General features: G+C 43.8%; 1 protein-coding gene across 1 annotated transcript in view; it reads left to right on the forward strand.

Moving 5' to 3' along the window:
- Window positions 1-8,097: 8,097 nt before the first annotated feature.
- The window catches only part of Terf2 (telomeric repeat binding factor 2), a 29,387-nt gene continuing 22,317 nt past the window's right edge, over window positions 8,098-15,167 (forward strand). Inside the window, exons 1-3 of the mRNA XM_090357371.1 lie at window positions 8,098-8,488; window positions 8,580-8,675; window positions 9,891-10,021. Coding sequence (XP_090213497.1) covers window positions 8,110-8,488; window positions 8,580-8,675; window positions 9,891-10,021 — 606 coding nt within the window. The 5' untranslated portion in view covers window positions 8,098-8,109. The remainder of the gene's footprint in view (window positions 8,489-8,579; window positions 8,676-9,890; window positions 10,022-15,167) is intronic.

Below are 15,167 nucleotides of genomic sequence, written 5' to 3' on the forward strand. Positions count from 1 at the left end.
GCAATCAAGCTGGAGATTTTGAGACCATTTGGAAACTTCCAAATTACTGAAGCTCCAGAACAGCTGGATAGCTGGCGACTCTAGCATCCTATTTATTGCCTCTATCCTGATCAGTACTAGGAAGGTGAAGGCTGAACTTTCTGCCACTCGTCCACCTCACTCAACTTCTGAAGTCTCTGGTAAAAGTCGGGAATCTGAACGACATATAGAACTGTGGCTTGCTAAAAGAACTAGAGAAATGTGAGGGTTTCATTTTTTCTGCCTTTGCAGCCTGGGAAGCAATCTAGAAAGGGCCTGGAAGGGGTTTTAGGCAAGCCAGGCTAAAGCATCTGCTACAACATGCCAAGTGCCAAGTTCTACAAACATGCCTGGTCTCATTTCGTCCTTAGAAGAATTCAGTAGGAAGGGACTATAATTATCCCCGATTGACAGATGAGGCCTGACAATTATCTGGACAGCTCACAGTAGCTGAGAGGAGTTAAAAGAAGGGACAGCTGGCCTGGAGAAGTTGGGGTGGGAGACAACAGCCCACAAGAATGAGACATCAGGTCCAAGGTGATCAAGGACAGCCAGAATGAATTTGAGAACTCAGGAATATGGATGCCAGATTCCATAGTCCTAGCTTGCCCCAAAGAACCATACTGCCCCCTGTGTGAAGAATCAGGACTTGCACCTACCATACAAAGGCTTCCTGGCTCATTCCCCCAGTTACATTCCCACAACCTCATGACATCTGTGACACAGAACCTAAGATATGGACAGTAGAAACCTCATCAGGGAAGATTCCAGAGGCAAGGGAGCCGTTAGTTAGTTTTAGAAGGGCTTGTGTATGGCTGAGAGAAGGCTGCATTTGTGGATGGAAACAATTCACACGCCCTCATACCAGCACTCTGAAGCTGAAGGGCACAGACCCTGTGGCCTTTCAAAGCAGTGTCCTTGACTGGGGATGAAGGGAGAAAACAATAAACTAGTGGAGGGAGGAAACTGGCTACAAAATAAGATCATAAACCCTTCTATTGATTCAAGTCCTATGAAAAGATTAGTTCCAGTATGAAATGAAATTTAATTTTGAGGAGCATGAACATTTCAAAAATCAGACCCTGGGAAGATTTTTTTTTTTTTTTATAAACAAATGCTGGAGATGAGTCTCATACAGCCTGAGCTGGGTCTCCTCCTCCTGGTCTCCTGCCCTGGGACCTAACCCAAGCCTTTCTTGGCTGGAGACTGAGGGTACCTCCAGGGGCTTTGTACTCTTTATGATTGCAATCAACCCCTCCTAGCAGATAGCTTTAAGAGAATACTGAATCAACTGAGTCCCCTGCATAAGCTAGCACAATAGGATCTTAGAGCCGAGAGACAGGTTTAAATTTTCCCTGACTGTAACCCTTTTGTACATCACCTTTACTACAATTAAAAATTTTTAAAAAGAAAAAAATAGATTTAACATTTATAGAGTCAGCTGACTGAGCTCTGATAATTTAGACCTATAATCCTAGTTACTCACAGTTAGGATCACAGTTCGAAGCTGGTCCCAGCAGGAAGGTCTATGAGACTCTTATCTCTAATTAGTACCAAAATTGAGCTTTGGCTCACGTGATAGACTGATAGCCTTGAACAAAAAAAAACAAAGGGCAGCACCCAGGCCCTGAGTACACACACACACACACACACTCACACTCACACTCATGCATGCACACAAGCATGCATCATCTGTAAAAAGAGCCCTAAAATTGCTTGAGCATGAAGAAAAACTGGGAAACTTTAGGATGTACATACTCAATAAATGTTCTCTAAAAGTGACAAGAGGTTTATTTGCTTGTTTTGTTTGTTTTTGTTTTTGCCTGTGTTGCTGGTACTGGGCTTGAACTTAGGATCTAGCACTATCCCTGAGGTTTTTCAAGGATAGTGCTCTACTACTTGAGCTACAGCTCCACTTCCAGCTTTTTTTGGTAGTTAATTGAAGATAAGAATCTCAGATTTTTGGGCCGGGAGTTTGGCCTAGTGGTTAAAGTGCTTGCCTAGCATGCATGAAGACCCAGGTTCGATTCCTCGGTACCACATACATAGAAAAAAGCCAGAAGTGGTGCTGAGGCTCAAGTGGCAGAGCGCTAACCTTGAGAAAGTCCAAGGACAGTGCTCAGGCCCTGAGCTGAAGCCCAGGACTGGAAAAAAAAGAAGAAAAAAAAAAAGAATCTCAGATTTTTCTGTTAGGGTTGGCTTCGAACTGTAATTCTCAGATCTCTGCCTCCTGAGTAGCTACAATTACAGGCAAGAGACCAGCTTCTTGTTGTAGTAACAGAGCCCTGTAACACTTTCAAGCCACTCTCTGATGAGAAGGACAGAACAGATACTTGTAGTTAAGTGTTAACTTGTGTTTATTTCTCTACAATTGCCTGATGTTGAATTTGGCCAGCCCAATGAAGATTCTTTCATAGGCCTATGTGTCATTTCACAATGCCAAGTCTACAATCTCTACACACATACTAACCGTTGATCAAGTGGGAGAGTTCTTTTTTTTCCTCCATCATTGAGTTGAATAAATACTTTAAAAAATATACTTCAACCAGAAAAAACTTCTTTGATGTACCCTTAAGATAAACTGGCCTGATCAGCTAAAATGAATTCTTTGATAAGTCAATTAAGTTCAGAGGCACTGGAGTTCATTGTTTCCTGGCACTAATTTTGATTTGTAACGTCTGCGTTTTATTTATTTATTTATTTTAGAGCTGGAAAGAGAACTATTTAAATGAAGTTGTCAAGTCCTTTTTGATTAAGTGACTTGTCAAATCCCAAAAGGGATTTAAAAGTTGAGCCTCATAGATATTACTAAATAAACCATAAGGAAAATGCATTATAGTGACAGCTCCAACAGTATTTTTTTGGGTGTGTGTTCCCATCCTGGGACTAAACACAGGGCCTGAGCACTGTCCCTGAGCTTTTGGGCTCAAGGCTAGCACTCTACCATTTTAGCTACAGCTCATCTTTCAGCTTTTTTGTGTGGTTAGAGGGATAAAAGTCTTATGGAGAGCTGAGATGTAGCTTAGTGGCAAAGTGCTTGCCCAGTAAATGCAACATCTTGGGTTTGATCCCTCATGCAAAAAAAAGAGAAGCAGAAAGTCTTATAGACTTTCCTGCCCTGGCTGGCTTTAAACCTTGATCCTTAGATCTCAGCTTTCTGAGTAGCTATGATAATAGGTATGAGACATGGAACCCAGATTTTAACAGCATTCCAAGCTTGCTTTTTGTTTCCTTTGTGATTCTGTAACCCAAGGTCAGTATTTGGTCGTGGAATGGGAAACCTGTGGACTCTTAATCTTCAGTTGTGTTGATGTTAGAAATATTTAAGAATCATTGCTGCCCCCTGCTGGAAGTGAGTCCCTGAGTGTCAGACACTCTCAAAATTATTTGGAGTTCTTGTTATTTGTTTATAAAAGTAGAAAAGCAATAAATCACTTTGGCTAAAAATTTTCAACAACATGGAAGGATATAAAGAGAAAATCAAAATCTTAACCTTCCTCAGCTCCATTATCTTATAATTATTAATGTCAAAACATTCTTCCACAATTTTAATTAATACATATACATATGCGTCTATCTTGTATACACAAATAGGAGCATACTGCAATTTGATTTTTATTTTATTTGTTTGTAATAGGTAAGACATTCAAAAATTTACTAAAATAAACATGTTGCATATAGGACCAGGAGTTTGGCCTAGTGGTAGAGTGTTTGCCTAGCATGCACGAAGACCTGGGTTCGATTCCTCGGTACCACATATATAGAAAAAAGCCAGAAGTGGTGCTGAGGCTCAAGTGGTAGAGCTCTAACCTTGAGAAAGTCCAAGGACAGTGCTCAGGCCCTGAGCTCAAGCCCAGGACTGGCAAAAGAAAATGTTGCGTACATTTTTCAAAGCAATATATATTAGCAAACTTCACTCATTAGTTTGATGTATCATAACTTATTCATTCCATCTTCCTTTGATGGACTAAAAAGTAAATCTCTCCAATAGAAAGGATTTATTATTTATTATAGCTATTATTACTCACTGCTGTTTCAGGTAGTAGGGTTAATGTTCAATAAGATGGGACAAATAAACTGGGTGTAGTGGCTCATGCCTGTAATCCTAGCCACCAGGAGGCTGAGATCTGAGGATCAAAGTTCAAAGCCAGCCCAGGCACAAAAAGACCTGAGACTTTTATCTCCAAATAACCTCTAGAAAATGGGAAATGAGGCTTGGCTTAAGGGTAGGTCGACAGCCTTGAGCTGAAGAGCTCAGGGATAGTGCCCAGGCTGAGTTCAAGCCCCATGACCCACGAAAAGAAAAAAGAAAAAAGATAGGTCAAATGAAAGAAGACATTTTCCTAGTTTTTAGTATGGTGGTGCATGCCTGTAATTCCAGCACTCAGAAGGCTGAGGCAGGAGGATCACAAATTCCTCCAGGCCAGCCGGGCTACATGGTGAGACCCTGTCTCAAAAACAAACAGATATGAACTTTGAGTTTTAAGTACTCTGTGTGTGTGTGTGTGTGTGTGTGTGTGTGTGTGTGTGTGTGTGTGTGTGTGAATCTGAGGCTTCAACTCAGGGCCGGTGTACTGCCCCTGAGCTGTTTTGCTCAAGGTTAGCATTCTACCACTAGAGCGACAGCTCCACTTGCTTTTATTTTATTTTATTTTTTATAATTTTTTTGCAGGTTTTTGGGGCTTGAACTCTGGGCCTAGGCATTGTCCCTAAACTCTTCATCTCAAGGCTAGCACTCTACCACTTGAGCCATAGCGCCACTTCTGGTTTTCTGGTGGTTAACTGAAGATAAGAGTCTCATGGACTTTCATGCTTTGAACCAAAATCCTCAGATCTCAGCTTCCTGAGTAGCTAGGATTACAGACATGAGCCGCTGGCACCTAGCCTTCCATTGGCGTGTGTGTACGTGTGTGTGTTTGTGTGTGTGTGTGTGTGTGTGTGTGTGTGTGTGTGTGTGTGTGTTTAATTGGAGGGAAGACTCTCATGTAGCTTTCCTGTGCATGCTGGCTTCAAACTGTGATCCTCAGATCTCAGCCTCCTGAGCTAAGCTTACAGATATGAGCCACCAGCACCGGGCTTTACATCGTTACTGTTTTTTTGGGGGAGGGGGGTCTGTCCTGGGGCTTGAACTCAGAGCCTGGGCACTGTCCCTAGCTTCTTTTGGGCTCAAGGGTAGTGATCTACCACTTGAGCCACGTGCCACTTCTGGATTTTCCTGTTTAGATGGTACGGAGGTATCAAATCCAGTGCTTCATGCATGCTAGGCAAGCACTCTACCACTAAGCCATATTCCCAGCCATATACTGTTACTTTTGATAATAGATTCTGATGCTTAGTAATTTTTCTTTTCTTTTTTTGGGGGGGAGGGGTGTCATGGGGCTTGAACTCACCTGGGCACAGTCCCTGAGCTCTTCAGCTCAAGGCTACTGCCCTACCATTGAGCCAAGCCCCAATTCCCATTTTCTAGAGGTTAATTGGAGATAAGAGTCTCAGGTCTTTTTGTGCCCAGACTGGCTTTGAATCTCAATCCTCAGATCTCAGCCTCCTGAGTAGCTAGAAATACAGGCATGAGACCAGCGTTTAGTAATTTTTCAGTCTCCCAAATAGCTCAGTTTTTCACATAGTCCCTCTTCAGCCAGTGGGGAAAGGAGCAGAAATCTGTGTATTGGCCTCTCAATGGTGTCAGTGCTCATTCAGGATGAGGAATGGTCACACAGAGTGTATGTGTCTATATGTGCCAGTACGGAGATCCTGAATTCAGTGTCATGCAGCTCTTGCTTGGCTTTCCTCACTCAAGGTGCAAAGGCACTCTACCACTTGAGCCACAGCTCCACTTCTGGCTTTTTTTTTTTGGCTGATTCATTGGAGATAAAAAAAAGTCTCACAAATTCGTAAGGTCAGGGTGGCTCCAAACCAGGATTTTCAGCTCTCAGTCCCCTCAGAAGCTAGGATTCCAGGCATGAAATAACATACCCAGCTTCCTACATCCTTATCTTACTATAGCTGGGCCTTATAGATGCTTACTGTGAGTTGACAGAGTGCAAGACTCTGATGCTTTCTCCCATGGCACTATTGTCCTTGGGGGTGTGGCATGAATTCCACCACTCCCAAGGGTGAGTGGGTGAATCAGTTGGCGTACAAGTTGGTGGCGGGCTCGAGTTTGGGAAAGGAAGCCACATGTGGGTAAACTCAGGAATCCTGTAGCACTACAATTGGTAGAAATCATAAGAAGGCCCAGCCCAGCCCTTGGTGATATGGATCTGTGGCTAACCAACATGGTACTAATATGTTTCATGAATAGTTTGACAATGAGTCATGTGTGAGGCACTCTGGACCCATCCAAATCAGACAAAATGGAATACAGATGAAAATCCTGGTAGAAAATGTGCCAAGAGATCGCGGTCATAAAAAGAGATGACAGAGTTTACTGTTATGTATGACCCACCAGGTGTCACATTTTCTGGGCTTTTGTCCAGACAATCCCTGCCCCGAGAAGGCCTTGTTTCTGTATACTCCATGCACTTGACATATAACAACAATAACAGAACAGAAAATGCTGGGAGGTGGGGATAGAGATGAGGGAGAGAGACAGTGGGAGAGGGTCTGATCAAGACACGTGGTATGCATATTGGGGTATGTCAAAAAGAAATACCCAATCAGGCATTGGTGGCTCAACACCTGTAATCCCAACTGCTTAGGAGGCTGAGATCCGAGGATTGTAGATCAGAGGTAGCCAAGACAGGAAAGTCCATGAATAATCTCTCTAATTAACTGCCAGAAAACCAGAAGAAGAGCTATGGCTCAAAGTGGTAGAATATTAGGAATGAGAGAAAAACTCAGACACAGTGCTCAGGCCCTAAATTCAAGCCCCATGACCAACCGAAAGAAAATGAAATTCCCCATCTCCTACAACTAATAGATGCTAACAACATTTTTAAAAGTACTACTACTGCTAGACACTGGTGGATCATGCCTACAATCATAGCTACTCAGGAGGTTGAGATCTGAGGATCCCATGAGACTTTTATCTCCAATTAACCAGCAAAAGGCCAGAAGTGGAGGTGTGGCTAAAGTGGTAGAGTGCCAGTCTTGAGCAGAAAAGCTAAGGAACAGCACCAAGGCCCTGAGTCCAAGCCCCAGAACCAGCATGCCAGCACACACAAATTTAAAATAAACATGGCTCTATAGAGACAAGGAAATGGAGGTTCTAAGATAGCTGGATGCCTCTATAAAAAAGAAAAAAAAATGAAAGAAACTGTACCTTATTTCATATCATGTGCAACCATGAAATTCCAGTACATAAAGACTTAATGTGAAGCCAGGTGAGTTCAATAAGCTACTGTGAAGAAAAATGAGAGCGTCCCTGAGCTCTTCAGCATCAGGCTAGCATTCTATCACTTGAGCCACAGCACCACTTCCAACTTTTCTGTGTATGTGGTACCAAGAAATGGAACGCAGGGCCTCATGCATGCTAGGCAAGCACTCTACCATCAGGCCACACTCCTGGCCTTCTATTTGTAAAAGTTTTGAGCAGTCATTTCTTGACTCTGTGTGGGATTGTACTGACTTTATACATTATTTGCTAAAATACCAATTTATTAAATTTTCTACTATGCGCCTTACCACAATTCTCAAAATGTCTAATATGCACTTTTTAATTTTTTTTCAGTGTCTTTAACTTGTCCTGCGTCCAGTAGAGAATTCTTTTTGTATTTGTTTTTGGTGGGTCCTGGGGCTTGAACTCTTGGCCTGGACGCTGTCCCTAAGCCACAGCCCCACTTTCCCTTCTTCTGATTGGAGATAAGAGTCGCTCCGTCTTTCATGCCCAGCCTGGCCTTGAACCTTGATCCTCAGATCTCATCCGCTTGAGCAGCCAGGATTACAGGCGTGAGCCACCGCGCCCAGCCAGGGGAGAATTCTTTAAATTCAAAACATGGCTGGTACTTTTCATCGTCCCAGGGCAGTGCGGACTACACGTCCCAGAACGCACTGCGGCAGGAACTTCGGGAACTACGGATTCCGACAAGGAATCCACACACATTTCCTTTCCCTCCCAGAAGCCCGCGGGCGGCTTGGAACGCTGTTGATATCATGGCCGCGGGAGCCGGGACGGCGGGCCCTGCTTCCGGCCCGGGCGTTGTGCGTGACCCGGCGGCGTCACAGCCGAGAAAGCGGCCCGGACGGGAGGGCGGGGACGGCGCGAGGCGATCGGATGCAATGGCAGGAGGAGGCGGGAACAGTGACCGCAGCGGGCGGGCAGCGGGGCGGCGGGCCTCTCGGAGCGGCGGGCGGGCTCGGCGGGGGCGCCACGAGCCGGGGATGGGGGCCGCGGCGGAGCGGGGCGCGGGGGAAGCCCGGCTGGAGGAGGCGGTCAACCGCTGGGTGCTCAAGTTCTACTTCCACGAGGCGCTGCGGGCCTTTCGAGGGAGCCGGTACGGGGACTTCCGACAGATCCGGGACATCATGCAGGGTGAGGGCCGGGCGCGGAGGCGGGGGTCGGCAGGGCCCCGGGGCTCGAGACCATGCGGGGCTCGCCAGGCCAACCACGTCTTCTCTCCTAGCTCTGCTTGTCAGGCCCTTGGGAAAGGAACATGCCGTGTCCCGGCTGCTGCGTGTGATGCAGTGTCTGTCGCGCATTGAAGAAGGGGAAAATTTAGGTACGGTTCCTTTTGCGGTTTTTGTTTGTTTCTCCTGAGCTTAAGTAGGGTTTTTGTTGCTTTCAAACTTCCCTCGGGTACTGCAGGATTCCTTGGTGAAAGCATGCTCTTGTCATCATGGCGGGGGGGGGGGGGGTCTTTAAAATTCTAAAATGGGTGTATTTCAGTTCTTCTCCAGTACAGGTTGGCTTGGATTTTTTTTTTTTTAAGATTTGCTGTATTTCTGTGCGTGTGTGTTTCCCACCTGTTAGTTACTCACATAACTTTATTATTGTTCAAAGCTAGTTATGTTAATGTGAACACATTTCACCCACCCACTGGTAAAGTGCTTTTCAGAATAGGAACGCGTTTTTGCTGTTTTTTTGTTTTTTTCTGAATTGAATTTGACAGAGGCTTAACAAATGACCGTATTCTGGTCACATGTATCAGAGAAAGATGCCTTTATTCTGAATTTGAGGGGCAGATGCATGTCTTGAAAAATAATCTGTCTTGAAAGTATTCAAAGCACTGGGTGATGGTGGCTTACACCATAATCCTAGCCACTCAGGATCTTAGGATCTAGTTTGAAGCCAGTCTGAGCAGAAAAATCCAAAATGCCAAACTGAAAGTGAGGCTCAAGTAGTAGAGCATCAACTATGAATAAAATGAGAGCTCTAGGCCATGAGTTCAAAACCCTGCTAAAAAGAGAAGTATTAAAAGCTGGCCACTTTAAATTCACTAATTTGAGTTTAGACCCTTACTATGTTTGTAACCCTGTAGCAAGTACATCAGCAAATAAATTCAAATCTTGCAGTATCGTTGCATGCGCAAACATGTGCATGTAAATGTATGTATGTATAAATGTGTGTAATTATTAGTGCATATATATGCATATATGTATATATATATATATACACCCATGTGTATATATGGACATAACTTTTCCTCTTAGAAAAGAGCTTAAAGGCTGGGTGAGGTGGCTCATGCCTGTAGTCTTAGCTACTCAGGAGGCTGAGATCTGAGGATCAAGGTTCAAAGCCAGCCTGGGCACAAAAGGACCTGAGACTCTTATCTCTAGTTAACTCCTAGAAAACAGAAAACGGAAAGTGGGGCTTGGCTCAAGGGTAGGATGTTAGCCTTGAGCTGAAGAGCTTAGGGACAGTGCCCAGGCCAAGATCAAGCCCCATGACCCACAAAAAGAAAAGAGCTTAAAGTGAAAACTCTGCTTTGTCCTAGACTGTTCCTTTGATATGGAGGCTGAGCTCACACCATTGGAATCAGCTATCAATGTGCTGGAGATGATTAAAACGGAATTTACCTTGACAGACGGAGTAGTGGAATCAAGTAGAAAACTTGTCAAGGAGGCTGTAAGGCTTTATTTTCATTTCTTTTCCTATTTTTTAATCCTAACAGAAGTCAGGGGTCTGAGGACGCAATGCTTAATCTGTGTGTGATCTGGAGACAAGTGTGGTGAGACAGCAAGCAAGCTTGTGCATACGGGTGTCTTCTTGCCTCCCTTTCTCCACCCAGGCCTTTTAAATTTTAGTGACCTTCCTCCTTTCTGGCTCTAGCAGAAAAGGATGCTGTACATGGGACATGGATTGGTTATGAAGGCTGACAGTTCAGGAGTTTTATCGAAGGAACACAGTGTCTGTGGTCTGAGGTTTGGTCACTATCTAATAAATCAAAGGGAGTACCCGTGGCCTTGGGAAATGTGGGGCAAACTGAGCTCTTTCATGCAATTGTCTGCAGATAGAGAGGTTTAGAAAGCATTCCTTTTGAGGGGATTCCATTCTGTTGGGATAATGAGCCAGCTAGAAAAGAAGGAATGTCAAGGTCGTATTCTTAGAAGTAAGGCAAAATGCTATTGATTTCTCGGTACCGCATACATAGGGAAAAAAAAAAAAGCCGGAAGTGATGCTGAGGCTCAGGTAGTAGAGCTCTAGCCTTGAGAAAGTCCAAGAACAATGCTCAGGTCCTGAGCTCAAGCCCAGGACTGGCCAAAAAAAAAAAGAAGAAGAAGATGCCAGTGTGGTGGCTCACACCTATAATCCTCAGGAGGCTGAGATCTGAGGATCAAGGTTCAAAGCCAACCCAGGCACAAAAGGACCTGAAACTCTTATTTCCAATTAACTTCTAGAAAACAGGAAGTGGGGCTTGGCTCAAGGGTAGGGTGGTAACCTTGAGCTGAAGAGCTCAGGGACAGTGTTCAGGCTGAGCTCCAGCCCCATGAACCACACAAAAAAAAAAATGGCTGTGGGAAACAGTCATAAATGGTTTTTCTTCTTCAGTGACCAAGGCATGCAAAGGTGTGGGTTGAAGAATAACTGGTGTTTCCTTGGTAGAGGAATGTAAACAACCTGGAAGAAAAGAGCACCTTTTAAAAGGCTGGGATCAGAAGGGTGCTACTCACCAGGATGAGATCTGAGGATCACCGGTCAAAGCCAGCTCGGCACTACAGTCTGAGTCTCTGATTTCCAATTAACTGCCAGGAAACCGAAAGTGGTGCTGTGGCCCAAGTGGTAGAGTACTAGCCTTGAGCTGAAGAGCTCAGGGACAGCGCCCAGGCCCCTCTACTGACCAAAAAAAAAAAAAGATACTGGATTTTGGAATGGGAGGGGAAAGTGACATGAGAAAGCCTTCATTATTTCAAGTGTCCTGGTAGAAACAGCTAGTATGCCTGGGCACAGATACTTTATCTAATGAAAAACCTTGAATAGGAACTACTTTTGGTCTTGAAAGAATGCCTAAACACTGATTCAATTCCAAAAAAGAATAATTCTACATTTGATTTTTAGTGCTGTGTAGTTTAGTAAAGTATGATTTTAGTATAGTTGATGGAGGGATGCCAGAAAAGTCAACAAGGGTTGTTAATCACATGTACTTCCAAAACATCTAAAGTTCTTTTGAGTGAGAAGAAATGGTAAGCGTTCAGAGTAATTTGGGCAGCTCCTTTAGAGAACAGCGCTTAGGTTTGCCATTTGGTCCCTCTACTGGGAGGGTCTTTGGATGGATATATAATCTTTGTCTTTTTAAAAACTTGGTGGCTCATGCCTATAATCCTCGCTCCTCAGGAGGCTAAGAGCCAGGCCAGGAATGAAAGTCCCTGAGACTCATCTCCAGTTAACCACCAGAAAACTGGAAGTGGCACTGTGACTCAAATGGTAAAGCGCTAGCCTTGAGCTGAAAAGCTCAGGGACTGCACCCAGGCCCGGAGTTCAAGCCCAGTGACCACCAACAACAAAAAGTGATTGTTTTATTCATTATCTATCTTTGAGACAGGATCTCACTGTGTAATCCAGTTCGACCTGAGATCTTCCTGTGTCAGCCTCTTGAGTACTGGGATTGTATGTGTGAGCCACATTCACAGATTTCTTGTTGTAATTTCATGAATGCAATCTGTCAGTAAAATCTGAACTCCCTTAAGTAGTCAGCTATATTCTTACCTTGACTGCTTTATGATTTTGCTCTCTACTAGATTGTAGATCTTTGTTATACTTAACTGTTTGCTGTTATTACAGTGTATCAAATTACTTCTGATACTTAGTAGTTTAAAACAACAAATACTAAATTGGTAAGTTTGCAGAGGTCAGTATCTTGGTAGTGGTTTAGCCCAGTGGTTCTAGCCCAGGATTTCCCATGAGACTGCAGTGAAGCCAGCAGCTAGAATTGCAATAATGTACTGAGATGTGATACGGTGATAAGGTACAATCTAGTGAAAGAAGCCCTGGACTCAGTCCCTAGCACAGTGAAAAAATAAAAAGTTACAGACTTTTCCTACCTGAGCTGGCTTTGAACCACAATCCTCCTGAGTAGCTAGGTTTATGGATATAAGCCACAAGCCACCAGGGTTTAGAAAGGAATTCTAAGGTTAAAACTTTGAGATCTGTTTCGGCAAACTGTTGATTATATGTATCTCATTAACTAAAAGATTCATCAGGTATCTTTGAAGAACAGGGGAGAAAGATGTTCATAGCATGCTTTTAGGAAAGCTTTTTTTATTAATTGTCTCTTTGAATTTATCTGTTGCTCCATGTATGTTTTGCGCTTTGCTTATTCAGAATTCTCCCCTGCACTTTTGGTAATAGCACCTTGATTCTTTTGGTACCTTCCCCCATTTGGGTTGGTAGGTTAGGCACACTTTCAAATCTTAACTTTTTTCCTTTTCTTCCCTCATTTCATTTAGTTCCCTCTTTCCTTCCCTTCATTCACCTCCTTTCATTCTCTTCCCTGCCAGAGGTTTTGGTGGTGGTGGTGTTGTTTTAAAGTTCCAGTCATAATGTGTACTTTCCTGTATTTGGTATTTCTTCCCACCACAAGCCTATTTCATCTTTTTTTTTTTTTCTTTTCCTTTTTTTGGTCATGAGACTTGAACTCTGGGCCTGGGCGCTCTTGCAGAGCTCTTCAGCTCAAGGCTATCACCCTACTCCTTGAGCCACAATGCTACTTCTGGTTTTCTGGTAGTTAATTGGCGATAAGAGTCAGGGACATTAGTGCCCAGGCTGGCTTTGAACCACGATCCTCAGATCTCAGCCTCCTGAGTAGCTAAGATTACAGATGTGAGCCACCCTGCCTGGCTTCTAGTTCATCTTTTTGAAAAATCTGAGCTCAGCAGTTTGTTAGCTAGATACCATTGACATGGTTGACAGCCCATATAACAAAGTGAATTATATTTACTTCTGAGAACTGCCAAGGGAAAAAGCACTTGTTCATCCATTCAAAAAAAGGTGTTTCCCTGTAGGAAATTAATGTTAAGTTTATAACAAAACTTTACAATTTTAATTTCAGTTTTGAAAACATCCACATTTCCTTTCTTTCACAAATTAAATACAGGAAGGCCTGTTTCAATTCTGGGAGAAAATACCTTCTTTCCTTTCTGTTAATGCAACTAATACTCTTAAAGAGAATGCTTAGACCAGCTGAAGATTTTGAAATGTAAATGGCAGTGGGCAGGTAGGAAAGAAAAGAATTTGAAGTTTTGCCTTTTGCCCTTTTTTTGTGGCTTGACCTAGACTCCGGCAGCCTGCACCCTGGGAGTACACTCCACATGAGAACCCAAGAACCCTTCTGGTATGAGAGGCTCTTCTAAGGCTCAGAGATGGTGGGAGAGATCCATGTGTTCTTTTTCCCTTCTGCCATGGTGCCCAGACAAAATACTACCCTGCTACATGAGGGGCTGCAGCAGTGACAGCGGCACTGAGACAAGGAGTGAACCGTTCCTGTCACTTGGGAGCCTTGACTCCACAGCTCTCAGAACAGGCTTCATTCATCTAGTTTTGTTGGTTTTGTTTTTTTACCCATCTCCAACCTGCTGATTGGCCCTGGATGCAGATGCAATGAATGTGTGGCAACGTAGAGAAACTAAGGCTCCAGGAATACAAGTCAGGTTTGACACTTGTAAATCAGTTGATGCAGAGAAAGCATTTGACAAGATGCAGTATTTACTTAAGATTCGTAAAATGGCCAAAAAAATGAAGGGCATGGCTCAAGGGATAAAGCACTTTATCTATCAAGTGTGAGACCCTGAGTAGTGTCTTCAGTACTACCAGAAAATAACCACAGCAACAAAGGCAGCAAACATCCTCACCCTAATAAAGACATCTACCAAACACGCAAAGCAGACATATTTAATGGTCAAAACTAGATGCTTTTGTCACTAAGACCTGAAACAAGGCAAAGATGTCATTCTCACCACTTCTCTTTAATGTCTTATTGGAAGTTATAGGCAGTGCAATAAGGTGACAAAAAGAAAAACATATTTCTAGCCTGGCACTGGTAACTCAAACCTATAATCCTAGCTACTCAGGAGACAGATCTGAGAACGGTGGTTCAGAGCCTACCCAGGCAAGAAAGCACATTATTCTATTTCTAATTAGCTATCATCGAGGCCAGAAGTGGAGCTGTGGCTCATGGGATAGAGCACTATCCTTTAGCAAAAGAGCTCAAGGACAGTGCCCAGCCCTGAATTTAAACTCCAGGGCTGGCACCAAAAGAAAGTATATTACAGCCGGGTGCTGGTGACTCATACCTGTAAATCCTAACTACTCAGGAGGCTGAGATCTGAGGATCATTATTCAAAGCCAACAGGAAAGTCTGTGAGACTTACATCCAATTAACTACAAGAAAACCTGAAGTGAGGCTGTAGCACAAGTGGTAGAGCACTAGTCTTCAGCAAGAAAGCTCAGTGATAGTGCCCAGACCTCAAAACAACAACAAAAAGTATCAACTAGAAAGGAAAGAAGAAAAGCATTAGCCAGGCATGGTGGTTCATGCCTGTAATCCTAGCTACTCAGGAGGCGGAGATCTGAGGATTGACATTCAAAGCCAGCCCATGCACTAAAGACCATGAGACTCTTATCTCCAATTACCCACCGGAAAACGTAAGTGGCTCTGTGGCTCAAGGGTAGGGTGGTGGCCTTGAGCTGAAGAGGTCAGGGATAAGGCATAGGCCCCAGAGTTAAAGTCCCATGACCCACCAAAAAAAAAGTAATAGAATTCCAGTCACAGCTCTCA

This window comes from Megascapheus bottae, chromosome 24, assembly GCF_031878675.1.
Source record: "Megascapheus bottae isolate mThoBot1 chromosome 24, mThoBot2.hap1, whole genome shotgun sequence".
NCBI lineage: Eukaryota > Metazoa > Chordata > Mammalia > Rodentia > Geomyidae > Megascapheus > Megascapheus bottae.